Source organism: Mercenaria mercenaria, chromosome 6 (genome assembly GCF_021730395.1).
Source record: "Mercenaria mercenaria strain notata chromosome 6, MADL_Memer_1, whole genome shotgun sequence".
NCBI lineage: Eukaryota > Metazoa > Mollusca > Bivalvia > Venerida > Veneridae > Mercenaria > Mercenaria mercenaria.
In genome coordinates, this window is record NC_069366.1 from 45,717,303 (window position 1) to 45,735,893 (window position 18,591).

An 18,591-nucleotide genomic window follows, 5' to 3' on the forward strand; every position below is an offset into this window, starting at 1 on the left:
CCCGTGATTATGTAAAAGCATCTCTAACATCCTTGCGAAACAGACACATGAAAATAAAATCAGACTGCTAGCATTTTGATATTGTGAATAAAAAATTGATTTGATGAAACTTCTGCTTCGTGAAAATCACTGCTTTTACAATGCACAGGTCATGTAGGGTAACTACTTTACACCGAATAAATAAAAGACGATAAACAAAGGTAAAACAGGCCATATTCCAGGTGTCCTATAATATGGCATCAAGAAATAAAAGGCAATTTTTGAGAAATTCAACATTTAGAGGGAAATTTAACCTAAATATAATCCAACGTTATCGTTTTGCGTTCATGGCGAGATCTAGTTCATGTTCAAGATCTTCTGCAGAATCAAGATTATCTGCAGTATCTGCATCTTCTTCATCTGCATCATTCTCTTCATCATCGTTTGCTTGTTTCAACCATTCTTGTACACGACTTTTTACACCTTCAACAAATGCCAGTTCCGATAACATTGTGTCAGACTCGTTATGTCTCTCCATATCATTTAAAACTCCTTTTTGAAGAGGTTTCCAGTGTTGAAAATCTGGAGCAGACGCAACGGCAGTCAAATGAGCAACATTTTTTTCTGAACTATTTGATGAGTTGATTAGTTCAATAGTGGGGACTATCACATGATGATGATCTGGAGCTTGTTGGGTATGAGTGGAATGTAGCAAATCATCTGATCTTGCACCAGATTCTATAACCATAGGTGACACCTGGGGACAGTCTTCAAGGTTACCCCAAGGTGTTGGAAAATAATCACTAGAATTTACACCGTTTTGTTTACTAGATTCTTCATCTTCTTTGCTGTCATTTGACGGAAATATAGAATACACCGTTTTATGATAATCTGACGGTCTGTGAATGAGAGTCGTTTGTGGGGAAACATACGGAGATCCAGTCTCTGTAATATGTGAGTATGATAAATTATTTACCCATGTGGGTACATGGGCGATCACAGGTTCGTTGTTTGGGACGCTGTCTGCTAGGTGGGTGGGGGATGGATCTGTGTTGTCTTGCCAGGGGAGTGTTTTTTCAGCCACAGTTTCTTCAATCGGGGAGATATCATAATTTGTCGAGGGTTGCGGGGAGACATCGATAGTAGTAGATAGATGTACAGATGTGTCAATAACGGCAGAATCTGAAAAAATAAATTACATCCAATTAAAATGGTGCAAGTGTCAAACATGTGGTCAATGAGAGCAATGAGCATCACCTATAATACTGAATAGTAATTTGAAAAGAAGAAAAGAAAAAACAGTAACCATAGCAACAGGTAGTTCAGCTAGTTTTCTTTCAACTCTTATCTACATATCTACATAAATTGTATATAAACAAGAGGGCCAAGATGGCCCTAGGTCGCTCACCTAAGAAACACTCCATAACAGTGTAAAACATGTTTGACCTAGTGATTTCATGGAAACAAATATTCTGACCAATTTTCATTAAGATTGGACCAAAAAATTGGTCTCTTGCGATAAAACAAGCATTTTCTTAGACATGACCTAGTTTTTGACCCTAGATGACCCATGTTCAAACTCGACCTAGATTTTATCAAGGCAATCATTCTGACCAAAATTCATGAAGATCAACTGAAAAATACAGCCTCTATCACATACAGAAGTTTTTTCTTTGATTTGACCAAGTGACCTAGTTTTTGACCTCAGATGACCCATATTCAAATTCGACCTAGATTTCATTAAGGCAATCAACCTGACCAAATTTCATAAAAATCAATTGAAAAAAACAGTCTCTATCGCATACACAAGATTTTTCTTTAATTTGACCTAGTGACCTAGTTTTTGACCTCAGATAACCCATATTCAAAATCGACCTAGACTTCATCAAGGCAATCACTCTGACCAAATTTCATGAAGATCAATTGAAAAATACATCCTCTATTGCATACACAATGTTTTTCTTCGATTTGACCTAGTGACCTAGTTTTTTACCCCAGATGACCCATTTTCGAACTCGGCCTAGATTTCATCAAGGTAATCATTCTGGCTAAATTTCATGAAGATCAGTTGAAAAATACAGCCTCTATTGCATACACAAGGTTTTTCTTTGATTTGACCTAGTGACCTAGTTTTTGACCTGAGATGACCCATTTTCGAACTTGGTCTAAATTTCATCAAGGTAATCATTCTGACCAAAATTCATGAAGATCAATTGAAAAATACAGCCTCTATCGCATACACAAGGTTTTTACGTGATATGACCTAGTGACCTAGTTTTTGACCCCAGATGACCCATTTTCGAACTCGGCCTAGATTTCATCAAGGTAATCATTCTGACCAAAATTCATGAAGATCAATTGAAAAATACCGCCTCTATCGCATACACAAGGTTTTTCTTTGATTTGACCTAGTGACCTAGTTTTTGATCCAAGATGACCCATTTTCGAACTCGGTCTAGATTTTATCAAGGCAATCATTCTGACCAAAATTCATGAAGATCAATTGAAAAATACAGCCTCTATCGCATACACAAGGTTTTTCTTTGATTTGACCTAGTGACCTAGTTTTTGACCCAAGATGACCCATTTTCGAACTCGGCCTAGATTTCATCAAGGTTATCATTCTGACCAATATTCATGAAGAAGAATTGAAAAATACAGCCTCTATCGCATACACAAGGTTTTTCTTTGATTTGACCTAGTGACCTAGTTTTTGACCCGAGATGACCCATTTTCGAACTCGGCTTAGATTTCATCAAGGTTATCATTCTGACCAATACTCATGAAGATTAATTGAAAAATACCGCCTCTATCGCATACACAAGGTTTTTCTTTGATTTGACCTAGTGACCTAGTTTTTGACCCGAGATGACCCATTTTCGAACTCGGCCTAGATTTCATCAAAGTTATCATTCTGACCAATATTCATGAAGATTAAATGAAAAATACAGCCTCTATCGCATACACAAGGTTTTTCTTTGATTTGACCTAGTGACCTAGTTTTTGACCCCAGATGACCCATTTTCGAACTCGGCCTAGATTTCATCAAAGTTATCATTCTGACCAATATTCATGAAGATTAAATGAAAAATACAGCCTCTATCGCATACACAAGGTTTTTCTTTGATTTGACCTAGTGACCTAGTTTTTGACCCGAGATGACCCATTTTCGAACTCGGCCTAGATTTCATCAAGGTTATCATTCTGACCAATATTCATGAAGATTAATTGAAAAATACAGCCTCTATCGCATACACAAGCTAAATGTTGACAGACGACAGACGACAGACGACAGACGCCGGACATCGAGCGATCAGAAAAACTCACCTGAGCATTGCTCAGGTGAGCTAAAAAGGAAGTTGTTTGTTCCATTTTCTTAAGCAAATATGAGCTGTGCCATGAGAAAACCAACATAGTGGGTTTGCGACCAGCATGGATCCAGACCAGCCTGCACATCCGCACAGTCTGGTCAGGATCCATGCTGTTTGCTAACAGTTTCTCCAATTCCAATAGGCTTTAAAAGCGAACAGCATGGATCCTGACCAGACTGCGCGGATGCGCAGGCTGGTCTGGATCCATGCTGGTCGCAAACCCACTATGTTGTTTTCTCATGGCGCGGCTCAATTATATCTTATTTTTCTTGTACACTTAATTTTACATTCATCGAAATTGCAATCTTTCTGTATTATCATTTATCAAATATATACTGCACTAAACGACACAAACTATAATCTAGCAAACTAATCCCAGTTAAGGTTTCGATGGAGGCCTTGAGAAACAAAAATCAAACAACACCAAATCATAGAAAGAAAGAGTTGTTTGACATGAAAATTGAACAGCATGTAAAACATGTACATTACTTTATGAAACAAGTGTCAGTATACTGATATAAACATTGAATTCCGGAAAAGGGCTGCCTAAAGGGGCTCCACTTCCGGACAGTTAAACGCCTTTAAAAACTCACCATTTTCAAAGAACTGTTACACATGTTTGTTTTGATGCATTTGCAATAGCGTGCGAGTGGTGAAATTTCACGTAACAAGGTGGAACATAGTTTTCAGCAATTGTTTATCTTTTTTTCTTTACAAATGGCATTCATTTTCAAAGGGAGACAACTTTTTCTCAAAGATTATTTAAAATAATCGGAAAAAGTTGTTTCCCTTTGAAAATGAATGCCATTTGTACTTAAAATAATCGGGAACAGTTGTCTCCCTTTGAAAATGAATGCCATTTGTAAAGAAATAAAGATAAACAATTGCTGAAAACTGTGTTCCACCTTGTTATGCGAAATTTCACCACTCGCACGCTATTGCAAATGCATCAAAACGAACATGTGTAACTGTTCTTTGAAAATGGTGAGTTTTTAAAGGCGTTTAACTGTCCGGAAGTGGAGCCCCTTTAGGCAGCCCTTTTCCGGAATTCAATGTTTATATCAGTATACTGACACTTGTTTCGTAAAGTAATATACATGTTTTACATGTTGTTCAATTTTCATGTCAAACAACTCTTTCTTTCTATGATTTGGTGTTGTTTGATTTTTGTTTCTCAAGGCCTCCATCGAAACCTTAACATAGAGTGAAAACTTCTCAACTAAAAAAAAAATTGATTCAATTCTAACAGTTAATTTCTTATTCAAATCTGTAAGTTTAGCACCATCTGGAGAAAAAATACAAAAACACCCCAATATTTTTTGGCTATATGAGATCAAACAGTATGGTAACAAGAGCTGTCCGTAAGACAGCCAAGCTCGACTATTCGAAATATTGTCACAGAAGCAGGAAATTATTACCCAAAATGTTAAATATCAAAAGAGTTTTAAGTTCGAAAGGGGACATAATTTGACCAAAATACATATCAGAGTTATGGGACTTGATGCTATCAACTAGTTTTATAACCCCGAAGAAACATGTTAAGTTTCAATTCAATATCTGCATTAGTTCTGGGGATAGTAACTTGCATGTAAAACTTTAACCAGAATTTTCTAAGTCCAAAAGGGGGCATAACTTGCTCAAAATACATGTTAAGAGTTATGGAACTTGACCCAGTGAGGCTGGCAATTGACCTAGAAAAAGAATAAATAAGTTTCAAAGCTATATGCCTTTTGGTAATAGCTGTATGTACTTGCACGCAAAACTTTAACCAGGATTCTTTAAGTCCAAAAGGGGGCATAATTTGCCCAAAATACATGTCAGAGTTATGGGACTTGGTGCTATCAACTAGTTTTATAACCCGGAAGACACATGTGAAGTGTCAATTTAATACCTGTAGTAGTTTTGGAGATAGTTACTTGCATGTAAAACTTTAACCAGGATTTTCTGAGTCCAAAAGGGGGCATAATTTGGCCAAAATACATGTCAGAGTTATTGGACTTGACCCAGTGAGGTAGGTAATTGATCTAGAAAAAGAAAAAATAAGTTTCAAATCTATATGCCTTTTAGTAATAGCTGTATGTACTTGCACTCAAAACTTTAACCAGAATTTTCTAAGTCCAAAAGGGGGCATAATTTGGCCAAAATGAAGGTCAGAGTTATGGGACTTGGTGCTATCAACTAGTTTTATAACCCCGAAGACACATGTGAAGTTTCAATTCAATATCTGTATTAGTTTTGGAGATAGTAACTTGCATGTAAAACTTTAACCAGAATTTTCTAAGTCCAAAAGGGGGCATAATTTGCTCAAAATACATGTTAGAGTTATGGAACTTGACCCAGTGAGGTTGGTAATTGACCTAGAAAAAGAATAAATAAGTTTCAAAGCTATATGCCTTTAAATGATAGCTGTATGTACTTGCATGCAAAAACTTAACCAAGATGTGACGCCGACGCCGACGCCAGGGTGAGTAGAATAGCTAGACTATTCTTCGAATAGTCAAGCTAAAAATGTAGAATTCAAGAATATTTGCTTCTAAAAATAACAAAAATGAAAGGAAAAATCAAGAACAATTCTCAAAAGATGTTGTGCTATAGATCTGCATAAAACAATGGTGTTTTTTAAATACCAATGAACAGATCATTTAATATAGATGTGCAAACAAAGTGCATGGCACAGTTATAACGTTTTCACCTGAAAGTATTGTCAATTAATTTGCAAGCAAAGTCATCAGTATTTTTATGCCAAAACAGGATATTTTCGCAAAATGGCAGGAAAAAAGTAGTAGCAAATGAAAACGCAGGCCAAGGCAAGAAAATTAGCATTAGGTCTTAGAGAGCCTTACTTCTTCCATCTTCCAGGCTAAGTCTTGTAAGCCAGAATTTCTAACATTACTTCATCAATTTAGTATATAACTATACCTCCCATAGATTTTCATATATAAAATTCAGCAGTTAAAATTTCAAATATTTAAAAATTTTAAGTCACATAAAATTATGCAACATCACATGGCGCAACCTTCAAAATAGCCCATCAGTTTAAAATTCTAAAAACTGATAATAGTTTTATGGAAGTCCTTCCAGTGGTTAAGAAGGTATGGATGGGACACATATTTAAGCTTTTTGTTCTTTGACCTCTAAGTGTGGCCTTGACCTTGGACCCTATAACATGTGTTGTGCAGTCTGCATGTTGTTTGGAAGAGGTTAACAATTGACGCTAATTTCATGAAAATCCTTCCAGTGGTTAAAAAAACATGGAGTGGTCACAAAATTTAGCTATTTGATATCTGACCTCTAAATGTGACCATGACCTTGAACATATTGACCTTCATGATTTCCTTATGATGTTGAAAATTGATGCCAGTTTTATAACAATCTTTTAAGCAGTATAGATCATACAGAGCGGACAGGAAATTGAGTTGTTTGACCTTTGACTTCCAAGTGTCACCTTGACCTTGGGCTTAGTGACCTGGATCATTTGCTCTGCACATCGTCTTGATGAGGAGAATAATCAATGCTAGTTTTATAAAAAAAATCTTTTAAACAGTTTGAACAATACGGAGTGGACATAAACTTATGTTATTTGACAATTGACCTCAAAGAGTGACCTTGTTTGTGTGCTCTGCACATTGTGTTGATGAGGTTAACAATTGATGCTAGTTTTCTGAAAATCTTCCCGGCCGTTAAAAGAAGATGTGCAGCAGACATGTTGACAGATGAATAGATATGCGTGACTCCAATATGGTGTCCATATGGTATAATAAGATAAATATCAAATGTATTTGAAAATGATAGCAGCTACTGAAAATCTTTGAAATATAACAATCCTGGATCTCATTCACAATATCCGCTATCACCTTGAAGTGCATGGTAATACCTTTACGATTCAAATTTTTTGTCTGCTATAAAAGGGAAATGATGAAGCAATCTAATAGCCTCTGCAGTGAATGGGGAAACTTCACACTTTGTATTCAATTCTTTGCCTATTTAGACACACTAATTCACCTGTACTATACACTACTGGGATATATTACATACATAATATAATATCGTCTTGGTATTTCCGGTTACATAAAGGGTGATACTAAAATGAAATGTCTACCTTTATAAGTAAAATTAATATTCATCTGAAGAAGAAAGTGTTACATTACGCAGGTCATGCAACTGTGATACTGTGAAATCATTAATTTTCGTGGGGAACTAATTTTCATGGATTTCGTGGTTGAGTCAATCCACCAAATTTAATCCCAACAAAGCAGTAAAATTCCCATGCATTTCATGTTCAAAGGTCAAAATCTATTTATATCCACATGTAACAGCCATTTTGACTAAAGCCATGAAATTTGGTGCCCATGAAATTAAATGATTTTACAGTATATGAAATAAAACAAATGACAGGTTAGTGTTGTCGGCATAAATTGTCATAAAATCTTTAAAATCAAATTTGCTTGCTATTTAAATGCACATCGCCAAGCAGTAGCATGTGTGTTCAGCTTATTTATCATTGCCAATGGTGACCAACATGGGCGATTCCTCAAGAAGACTGTTTAGTTGGGAGGATAGTGCAAGATACAGAATGATGATGCTCCAATTCCATCAACATCCAAGATCATGGAACTAAATTTGGAGACCAGTCTCAAAATACTGCTCAGATGTCACTGGTCAATTTCAAGACTGCGGCAAAAGAGTCAACCAATCACAGGCTGGGGTTTTAGACTTGTCTCCAAACTTAAGTTTTAAAACCTTTAACACGGTGTACTGATTTTCCAAAGAAGTGGATTTAAAAATGACTAAAATGTTAAAGCTATATATAGTTACAATCAAGCTAAAACAAATATTTTTTTTTACTGTAGACTGGTTATTTTTCACTCCAGTTTTATTTAGCAATTATCTACAGTTGAAACTCGGCATTTCGAATTTCAAGGGATTGAGCATTCTACTTCTAGATAACTGAAAATTGACTACAAAAGATTTTTTGTACACTTGTTTTCATGACAAGACTTGAAAATGTCTGATAACCGGAAGTTTGAGATAGCCGGAAGTGTGAGATATCAAGTTTAACCTGTTGTTTATCGTCAGTCGTAGTTGATTAATACTTCACAATTCACATCAGTTTTAAATCAGAGTCGCTACCTTTGTGGATATTATTTGCAAATAATACCCAGTCTACAGCAGAGTTCCTCATTTTTGCATCATGCTATTATCTAAAGCAAAGAAAACCAAAGAAATAATTTAAAAAACTGAATACTGTGAAATCATTAATATTCGTGGGGGACTAATTTTCATGGATTTCGTGGTTGAGTCAATCCATGAAATTTAATCCCAACAAACAAGTAAATTTCCCATTCATTTTATGTTCAAAAGTTGAAATCTACGAATTCATATCCCCACGAAATTGTCGTTTCGACCAAGACCATGAAATTTCATGCCCACGAAATTTAATGATTTCACAGTATAAAAGTCACATGCTATGAAAAAAAGAAATTTTAAATTATTATAGATAAGTTTACCTTTTGTGCTTGGTGTAAAGTTGATTGTCACGGCAGCCAGATCACTGTCTGATGTCATACTATCTGATCGACTTGTTTCTACAGTGTCAAATGATAACATAATGGTTAGATATAATCCCTGGGATAATATTAAGTAACAAATGGAAAAATTTGCATTCTGACACTATAACAGTCATCAAATGATAAAATCACAGTTTCATATAACCTTGAATACAGTATTTGAAAATATTATGAAATCCTTATTTTCAAATGTTTGAAGATGTTCTATTTGTAGCTCTTGTGGTCCTTCTGTGCAACCAAGTGGAACCGTTTGACCAGGCTAAGTTTTACTAATATCCGACAAATTGTTTCAGAATGATGTTGTTTGAAGAAAATTTTGACAGATGTATGGACCGATGATGGACAGTGAGTGATCACAATAGCTCAACTTGAGCTCTTGTGCTCAGATCAGCTAAAAACACTTCATCATAATGGACAATTTCAGTTCACAAAATGTACATTTCAATCTATTTGCTGTTAATAACATCAGATTAGCCTGTATTCACTCCCTTTATTTTTCTTCTGAGATAACTCCGTAAGCTATTCAAGTTCTATATAAGTACCAGTACGTCCCTTTTCTCCTGAAAACAATAATCGGTGTTAAGAGGCAAACTTTGATGAGATATAGTGAAAGCAAACAAAAAAGAAACAGAATTTAAAAGTGAACTATAAACACAGTAAAACAACCAGCCTTAGAAGTCGCAAGGGAATGAGCAAAACGTTCACATTATCCAGGATTTTGAGTGCTTCCTTTACCAAACCAAAACATTTATATTGGCCAACTAACTATTCATATTCTTTGTTGACACTTTACCATCTGAGGAAACTGTGATGCCTAAAACAGCACACTTGTGACATTTTCAAATGTCATTATAAATGTTATCTGATAATTATTGTCTTGGAATTACAACACAGCTGTAAAAAATAATCATGACTTCTTTATTTTAAATGGTTACATCAATAAATAATATAATAATTATTGTCTTCTGTGACTTTTATCAATATGCGCTAAAAACATATTTTCATTTTAATCTTTTTCTCCAAATTAAGATCTTCTCTCCATGTTGTAATTTTTTTAAATGGTTCTTTAATCATTTAGAAATGAACTTTTTCTTTAACCTTTCATCGATAAAAATATCACTATCAGCAGCTGCTCAAATATATTGGCAAACAAACAACAACTTGAAAAAAAATCTCGATTTTCATAACACATGAAGATTTTGTTGAATTTCCAAACAATGCTAACACCTAAGCTCAAGTCTACCAGGAACAATAAAGAATAAAATAATGAACAAGGACAACATGTCATGCTTGAGCAATTGCGTTACTGGTGCTCCACTGAGCCAATTTAAACTTCATATAGAAAATATAATGAAAAGGACCTGGACCAAAAGAATTGCCAAAGCGAGTCTACCGGGTGTTCAAGCTATTGATGCTCGCGTCAGCGATGTTTCATTGTACGTTAAAATCAATCAAATTCCAACCTATGTTAGTCCATCTCAGCTTATTATCAATGTAGGCTTAATACGGAATAACGCATCATCTCAGCACAATAAGTGGGTAACAGCACTAACACAAAGAAGCATTTACTCCCTTTTTGCGCCAAGTTTATGACTCATATTCGTGCTTAAGCTATATCGTAGCTTTGAATAATTGTCCGCTTATGGCTAACTTACTATTTCAACTTAGGGTTTTGTTGACATAATTATGGTCTGTCAATTTTTCATCTACATACACCTACAGTCTACTGTGTAAGTTAAAATGTGCTTATAAATACTGCTGTTTCTTAAAGATCTAAGATCTGCAAATTCTGTGCACTAAGTGAGACGAAAGAAACAAGTGTCTTTAAACATACCAGGTAACTCCCTTACAGAGACAAGACCTGGAATGAAATTCCACTGCTATTTAACCCTTACCCTGCTAAATTTCTATAATGAACTTGTCCATCTTTCAATTTGGACAGTACCATTACCTGTTATAAGGGGTGCTTACCAAAAAGATACTGACCGAATGGCGAACAGTGCTGATCAAGATCAGACTGCACAGATGTGCAGGCTGATCATGATCTACACTGGTCACTAAGGCAGAATAAATCGTGTCCAGCATGATAACAAGATTCTTACATAAAATTTAGTTACATATTGATATCTTAGTGTCTATGGAATCAAATTTCAGAACTGATCGGAAAACTGTGGTATCTTCTCCTTTGACTGATGCAGATCAAACAGCTATAAAAATAAATAGATTGGCAACTTGAAAGGCACACAGAGCAAATCTCGCCAACCTCCCGTGACAAAAAAACGAGATCTCGTTTACCGGAAGTGGCACTTTCTCCACGCGCCATTTTGTATGCGAAAGCAATTATTCATCGGTAAAATAATTATCACCGTATGACCACGCTTCTTTCGATGGCAAAAAAAACACGTGTACTTCGTGTCTTAAGACCATTTCAAATTAAACTAATTTTGTTTTAGAAGCTAACATGTATTTTAAATGTAGTTTTAAAGGTACAAATTGTAACTCCATGCTCGCCGATGTTTGTTTTTAGTAAGATAACGCCGAATCACGCTCTGACACGAGCTCACGCGAGATTACAGCCAGTTGCCATTCTGTGTATTTTAACTTCTTTGTGCAGATACAACAGTTCTACAATACACCCTTGATTTAAAAACATCACCTTGTTTTAAATATAATAATTATAACTTATACTATAAGACTAATAACAGTATGGCTGTAACATGAGAAATGTTTACTTCTTTTACTAAGAGGCTGAGACTGAATTGGCTTTTAGGTAGTATGGTCACTTTCCAACTTTAAGTGAAGGAAAGGTCCCAGGAAGAACAACAAACTTTTCACAAACCAGTATCAAACAATTTGCCATCACTTAACAAGCAGTCCAAAATTTAAAAAAATCTTCATTTTTGTACTTAATCCTTTCATATAAACTACCTTTACGTTTTTTGTAGCACTAAATTAAATTTGTGAAAAAGAATAATTCATCTAACTAAAATTTGTGAAAAAGTATCGCTCCTAAGAGACTTGCTTCAACTGCAAATGTCAAGATAATGTTTTTTCTATACATCATGCATAGCATACAATAATTTGTTTTTTCTTTTATTTCTATGTTCACATTTTCCCTCTTAAGAAACAGTTACTGTCAGACGTAAGATGATAAATCTTCCAAAAAGCTGCCACTAATAAGCTGGTTGCTTTTTACTGAAAATAATGAAGCACGATTTCTTCAGAGTACTACTATAAATGGGAAGTACTGTCATAAAACATGATTAGCAGAAGCTTCAATACCCACCTACTCAATTCTCAGTATAAAGGAACAAGAGGGTCATGATGACCCTGAATAGCTCACCTGAGTAATATGAGCTACATAGACAAGTGTAAGAGATCAGATAAGAAAGTCAAATATAAGTAAGCATTGAAATCTTTTCCCCGTTGTGTGAACATGTTTCAAATGTCAAACTGATGCTAAAATATTAAGAAAGTAGGTCAGTAGGTCACATTCATGGCCACTGAAATTCAGTTTTAAGATCAGTTTGCAAAACTGTATACGTCATCCAAATTTCAAGGCTGTATCTTAAAAAACAAGAAAGTAGGTCAGCAGGTCAAGGTCACAGTCATAAGACCTCTAATTACTTAGGGTCATCAGGTAATTATAATTAAACTGTCTAGGAAGTATGATAAGATAATTTTTGAAGTATTCTTTCCTATTTATCTCATATAAAAGCTAAGTGACCCCGAGGCGGGGCTTTAAATGGACCCTGGGTCATGATTTAATAATCTTAATAAAGAACAACTAGACAATGCCACAATGTAAAATATCTAAGCTCCGAGCCTCTCTGTTTCAGAGAAGAACATTTTTTTTATGTTTTTCCAAAAGAACGCTATGTAAATTTAAGGGACCATGGGGTTGGACCAATATTGACCCTGGGATCATAACTTGAACAATCTTGGTAAAAGTCCACTAGACAATGCCACATACCAAATATCTAAGCTCTAGGTCTTCAGATTTCAGAGAAGAAGATTTTTGAAATTTACAATATAGTCATATAGGGAAAATAAGCCCCGCAGCCTGGCGGCCATACTTTTTAATGAAATAGAATGGCTTAAGCAAATTTGGTAGATAGTTACCTAGAGATCATTTCTACAAAATATTTTTGAAATCCGGCTATCAGTTTCTGAGAAGAAGATTTTTAAAGATTTTCCTTTCGGTTGCCATGGCAACCACAGTTCTGAATGGATTTTAATTCTTTGGATAATTTTGAAAGGGGGCCACCCAAGGATCATTCCTGTGAAGTTTGGTGTAAATCTGCCCACAAGTTCTGAAGAAGATTTTTTTAGAAATTGTTGACGTACGACACACGTCGCACGACGGACATCAAGCGGTCACGAAAGCTCACCTTGAGCCTTTGGCTCTGGTGAGTTAAAAATGTCATGGACATTCCCAACAACAGAAAGTGAAAACAGCTACAATCTTTCAACGGGCCATAATTCATGCTCACTATTATAGAATTTGCCAAAATGCCCATTCTGACCACATATATATTAATGCCAGTCATGACAGTTTTTTTCTATATTAATTTTAACAAAATTATTAAGACTTAGTACAGATCCTTATTACAACTACTGTATGGCCCATGCAAGCCATCTTGGCTTATTAATAATTTCAGAAGGACATAATTCTATCAAAAGAATAGTCACTGTGGTACATTAGCATTTAGGCATAACATTTATTGTTTCTACAAAGTTAAGTGTTCACAAAGTTAGCTCAGTATCCTGAGTGCACAACGGGTCGAGAGCAGTATCCTCATTTTAAGTTTGTCTTCTGTGTCAATTTGATGAAACACACACGTGTGTCTAAAGTCATTCATGCTCCACTTCTGAATAACATGGAGATGTTGTTAGTGCTACTGGTTTAGAGCAAGGTTAACTGACCTCTGTTGCATATGTAAAATGTTGTGGAAAAATGATCAAACAAAATAAGTTTGGATGTCGATCTGCTTTTGAAGAAGATAACACAAAACCATGTTCAGCTAAGGGATAGGCAGGCATGTGCCAGGACCAAGTCATCATGTCTACCCCTTCACATGAAAATACTTATAAAACTTGGTTTGGAAACCTGAGTCTTAGAATCCAACACTGCCATTGGTCAATTTCAAAACAGAGCCTCAGAATCAACCAATCAGATGCTGCAGTTTTGAACTTGTTTTTAAAATTGAACCCTGAAAAATAATATGACTACAAGTTGATAAAAACTTCAACTTACTTTTAGCAACACCACCATTAGTAAGGATTGGTTTCAAATGCTGTCCTGTTTGTTCTTTTGTCTGTTCAGGTGTCTGTCTGCTTCTACTATTCTTGTGATACACAACACGATCTATGGACTCAACTGATTCGCCAATCGTGTGTCGTCTATTCATCTGCCACTGAAATAGATCAAACATCAAAAAATAACATTTACATTTTGTTACAAATTGAGAAACTAAATATCTAATTCAACATTCAAAATTTCACACACTGATCTTGCAATTTCTCCTCTTTTTTTTCTTTCAAGCGTGTGGGGAGAGGTAGCATCAAGGGTGTATTTCTGTGTCTTATTTAGCATCAAAACACTAAATCAAAGTAACACACTTTCCTCTTACTAGGTTAAATGCCATTCAGTAGCATTTCTTTAGTACATTTTTCAATAGTTAAGGTCAATTTTCTGTGCCTCGTTTTTAAAAATGTTTAAGATCAGTATTTGGTGAGGGGTTGTTCTGGGTCGATTTTCTCTCTTTTGTCTTGTTTGTATTTTTGTTTTGTCATGTCAAGGTTGAAATTGACAAAAAAGCTGCAACAAAACAAATGTTTGAAAATGAATTAAATTCAGTCTGTTTACACTAAAGTGCTTCAAAAAAAGTTTAAATGTCTTAATTTAATTCTGTCTGCATGTAGGTGCTTCAAACAAAATCTTGTATATTTTAAAATGATCATTCAACATACCATATATTCCCTTATTAACACCCTATGGGGTACATTTTGCAAAGTATGTGTGTGTGTTGGTGTGTTGGTGTGTGGGTGGGTGAGGGGGTGGGGGGGGGGGGGGGGGAGTGGAGGTCATGAAAGGTAATTAGAAACTTTTAATGTCACTTATACTGATGAAATTTAACAATTATAACATTACCATAATTATATATAGTGCTGGTATCCTCTTAATAATATATGACTTAAATTAACTTTTATTTATATTTCATTTCATTTTTCATGTTTTTTGTGTGGAAAATTTAGGGGGGAGTATTTATTTGGGGGAGGTCCTTAATTAGGGAATATACTGTGTTTCATATTTAATCCCCTCAAGATTAAAGTAAACAAAAAATTTAACACAAAAACACAAATTTCTCTGCTATATCTGTAAAGACATTATTAAACTCTCAAGGAGCTGGAAACATACAATCTTCTTTCAGATCAAATTCAAAATCCTTGTGCGTAACATTCTCAATCAATATTAAATTATAGGAAAGCTGCTGGAAAGACTTGTTGTTTTATTATAGTTCCATTAAAATACATATCTGAGACAATTAAAATCAGATTAAGGCTTTGGCAGGGATTCAAGAATTTTCTTAAAAACAAGAGGACCATAATGGCCCTAGATCGTTCACATGAGTTTCACAGATTGCTTGAACAGTTTTTGCAGTGTGGGTCGTGCGTGGAAGATATCTGTGAAATTCTTTTGAAACTGGGCTAGTGTTTTCTGACAAGAAGATTTTTAAAGTTTCGAATATATTCAAATAAGAAATACTATATACATAATTATATGAAAAGTGACCCACCTCTGGTGTCTATGTTTTAGAATAGTTAATGGGCCGCCAAAAGAATATTTCTGTGAAATTATTGAAAATATTGCATACAGACAAACATTCTGACTGTTTTATGTAAGTCAGGTAGATCATTAACAAAGTTCTTCAACGATCTGACCTAGTGACCTAGTTCTTCATCCAAGTGTTCCTGTTACAAATTTATACTTGATTTTAAGCAGATAAACGTTTTCATGATGATCAGGGAGAAAATATGACCCCTAAAGTGTTAACATGGTATTTCTATGATTTGACCTTGAGACCTTGTTTCATTGAGTCAAACATGAAGATAAAGTAGAACATGTGGCCTCTATGTGCTAGCAAGGTGCTTCTGTGATTTAAAGTAGTGGTCTAACTTTAGACCTCAGTCAGTACCCACTTTTGAACCTGATCAAGAGTTCACAGTATCACAAACATTCTGAAAAGATAGGATGATCAAGTGGAAAATGTGGCCTCTTGAGTTTTAGCAAGTTTCTTCTATGACTCCACCTAGTGACCTAACTTTTGACCTCATGTAAAGCAGTAACTGTTGTGTAGCTGACCTACATTTCACCGAGACAAACATTCTGACAACTTTTTTTTTGAAAATTAAGTAGGAAATGTGGCCTCTAGAATGTTTACAAAGTTTTCCAATGATTTGACCTTGTTTTGTGACCTAGTTTCTGAACTCAAGCAATCCAATTTTAAACTTGACCTAGATTTCATTGAAGCAAATATTCTGACAAAGATTACGAAGATCCAGTAGAAACTGTGGCCTCTAAAGTGTTAACAAGGTTTTCCTAATTGACATTGTGACCTGTTTTTGACTCAGATGACCCAGTTTTTAACTTCTCCTAGATTTTAATGAGGATAAATTTTTGCTGAAGTTTCAAGCAGATAAAACCAATACTAGGACCCCTAAAGTGTCTAAGCAGTAAAATTGTTAATGACGACAAGCAAAGGGTGATCACAATAGCTCACCCTCAGGACTTTGAGCTCAGGGGAGCTAAAAAAAAAAGGGAAACCATTTAATCTCTCATAAATAAAAATAAATGAGGGCCCTGGATAAACGGGTCACCATTAGCTTAATTAAACAGGTCACCCTCTTTTAAAACTTTAAATAACAACTTAACTAATTTATTAACTACACAAATCCACCTATTTGTTTAATTATAAAAATAACACAAACTGCCATGTTATAGATAGAGTTTATGAAGAGAATTCTTCGTGAAAAAGAAGTTTCTTTTTCTCGAAGAATTCTCTTCATGGACTCTATCTGACGTAGTGTGAAATCTACGTATGACCTTTCAGAATTGTAGAGTCAGTCGTGTTGGATTCTCCGCCTTCCTTTGACTAACAAAAATGTGTCGGCTTCCTTTGAAATACGATGAAGGAGCGGTTATTAGTATGCATGCACATTCAGTCGACACGCTTCAGCATGTAGAGCTGTTCTTCGAAAATCATTGCTACAGTCACATTGGTCTTAAGGAATAAGAAGCCATATTTATGAAAAACAACTCGCTCTGATTGGTCAAAAAAGTAGGTTGCACACTATGTACCTGTATTACAGAAATCCAGTTTTCCTTTCCTTTAAAAAGTCAATAATGTTCAAAAAAAGGAAATTTAATAAAGAAGGAAGTTACAGGTTATGGTAAAGCCTATAAAGAGCTGACATGAGTTATCACAGAAGAAATGTAAACTGTTGAACCTGTCTTAGATTTAACTTCCCAAATAATGACTTTTTTTATTCTAATTTCAACTTGTCTTAAGCAGCCACCTGTCTTAAACAGTCAGATTTATTTACTCTTGGTTGGCTACTTAATACGGATTTGACTGCACGTCTTTTAGATACTTTAAAGCTACTGCCCAAAGTTTGGATGAAATTTTTCAACATGTTCACTTTAAGCTTCCAACAAGATTTTGCCAGAACTAATTTTTCGCTTAAAATGTGTGGGTTAGTCCCTTTAGAAATGATTATCCGGTTTCTTTTCTTCATTTCTTTATATATGAAACTTTCCTCTTACCAAACCTGTTTAAATGATCAATCCTTATACTTCTAGGAAAACCACATTTCTGGTTTTAAAGGCATTTATATGAGGTGGGCAAAATATTTACCAATAATTTCTTCAAACACTCGATACTGAAGGGCAATGATCTAAGAAACAAAGATATGCAATCAAAGTCATAGGTCACCAGTACTGAAAAAGAGTTATCTGCCCTTGAAAACAGCATTTCCCCCCAAAAAATAACGTCCATCTCATAATTAAACAGAAATTAAACTGTAGTGAATGCCTTCAAGCACTCTTGTGACTTTAATGAGATGCCTAAGCATTGTGAAACTGTCTCCAAGAATTTACCTCATCTAAACTATAGCATCAACATGGTCACTATCCCTCATCCAAACATCAATACTAAATTGAACATTTTCCAAAAAATCCTAACAATATCTCGATCCTAGTTGAAAAACTCATACAGTATTCAAACTAGTCAGTAGACATCTAATATATGTATACCATATTAAACGCAAGCACATAAATAAATTAAATATCAAAACTCAAAATGCTACCTTTTTTCTCCCCATTTCTTCTTTGAATTAAAAATCACTTATAATTCCATTTACAGTAAAATTAAACTTCAAATATTCTGTTGTAAGCCGGAGATGCTTCTCTTATCCACGTTTTTTTGTTAATAAGAATGGAAACTACAATTCATATTATTGTGAAATAAGTTTCTCAAAGGGTGTTGACATTGCTATATATCAAAGGTACATTTTAATATCAACAAATGCAAATTAAGGGTTAGTACGTACCGGTAATATATCACCAGGTAAATAATGATACATATATTATATTGCGAAATCGTTAATATTCA

General features: G+C 34.9%; 1 protein-coding gene across 2 annotated transcripts in view; it reads right to left on the reverse strand.

The window, feature by feature from the left end:
• Positions 1-18,591, reverse strand: part of LOC123549035 (sodium/hydrogen exchanger 2-like) — a 52,507-nt gene continuing 33,916 nt past the window's right edge. The window contains exons 11-14 of one of the 2 annotated variants that reach the window (XM_053545718.1): positions 14,175-14,334; positions 8,858-8,935; positions 7,450-7,474; positions 1,038-1,161 (exon numbers count right to left, since the gene is read on the reverse strand). In XM_053545718.1, coding sequence (XP_053401693.1) covers positions 7,464-7,474; positions 8,858-8,935; positions 14,175-14,334 — 249 coding nt within the window. In that variant the 3' untranslated portion in view covers positions 1,038-1,161; positions 7,450-7,463. Of the gene's footprint in view, positions 1,162-7,449; positions 7,475-8,857; positions 8,936-14,174; positions 14,335-18,591 lie in introns of both variants that reach the window. The other variant, XM_053545717.1, reaches the window with a different exon arrangement.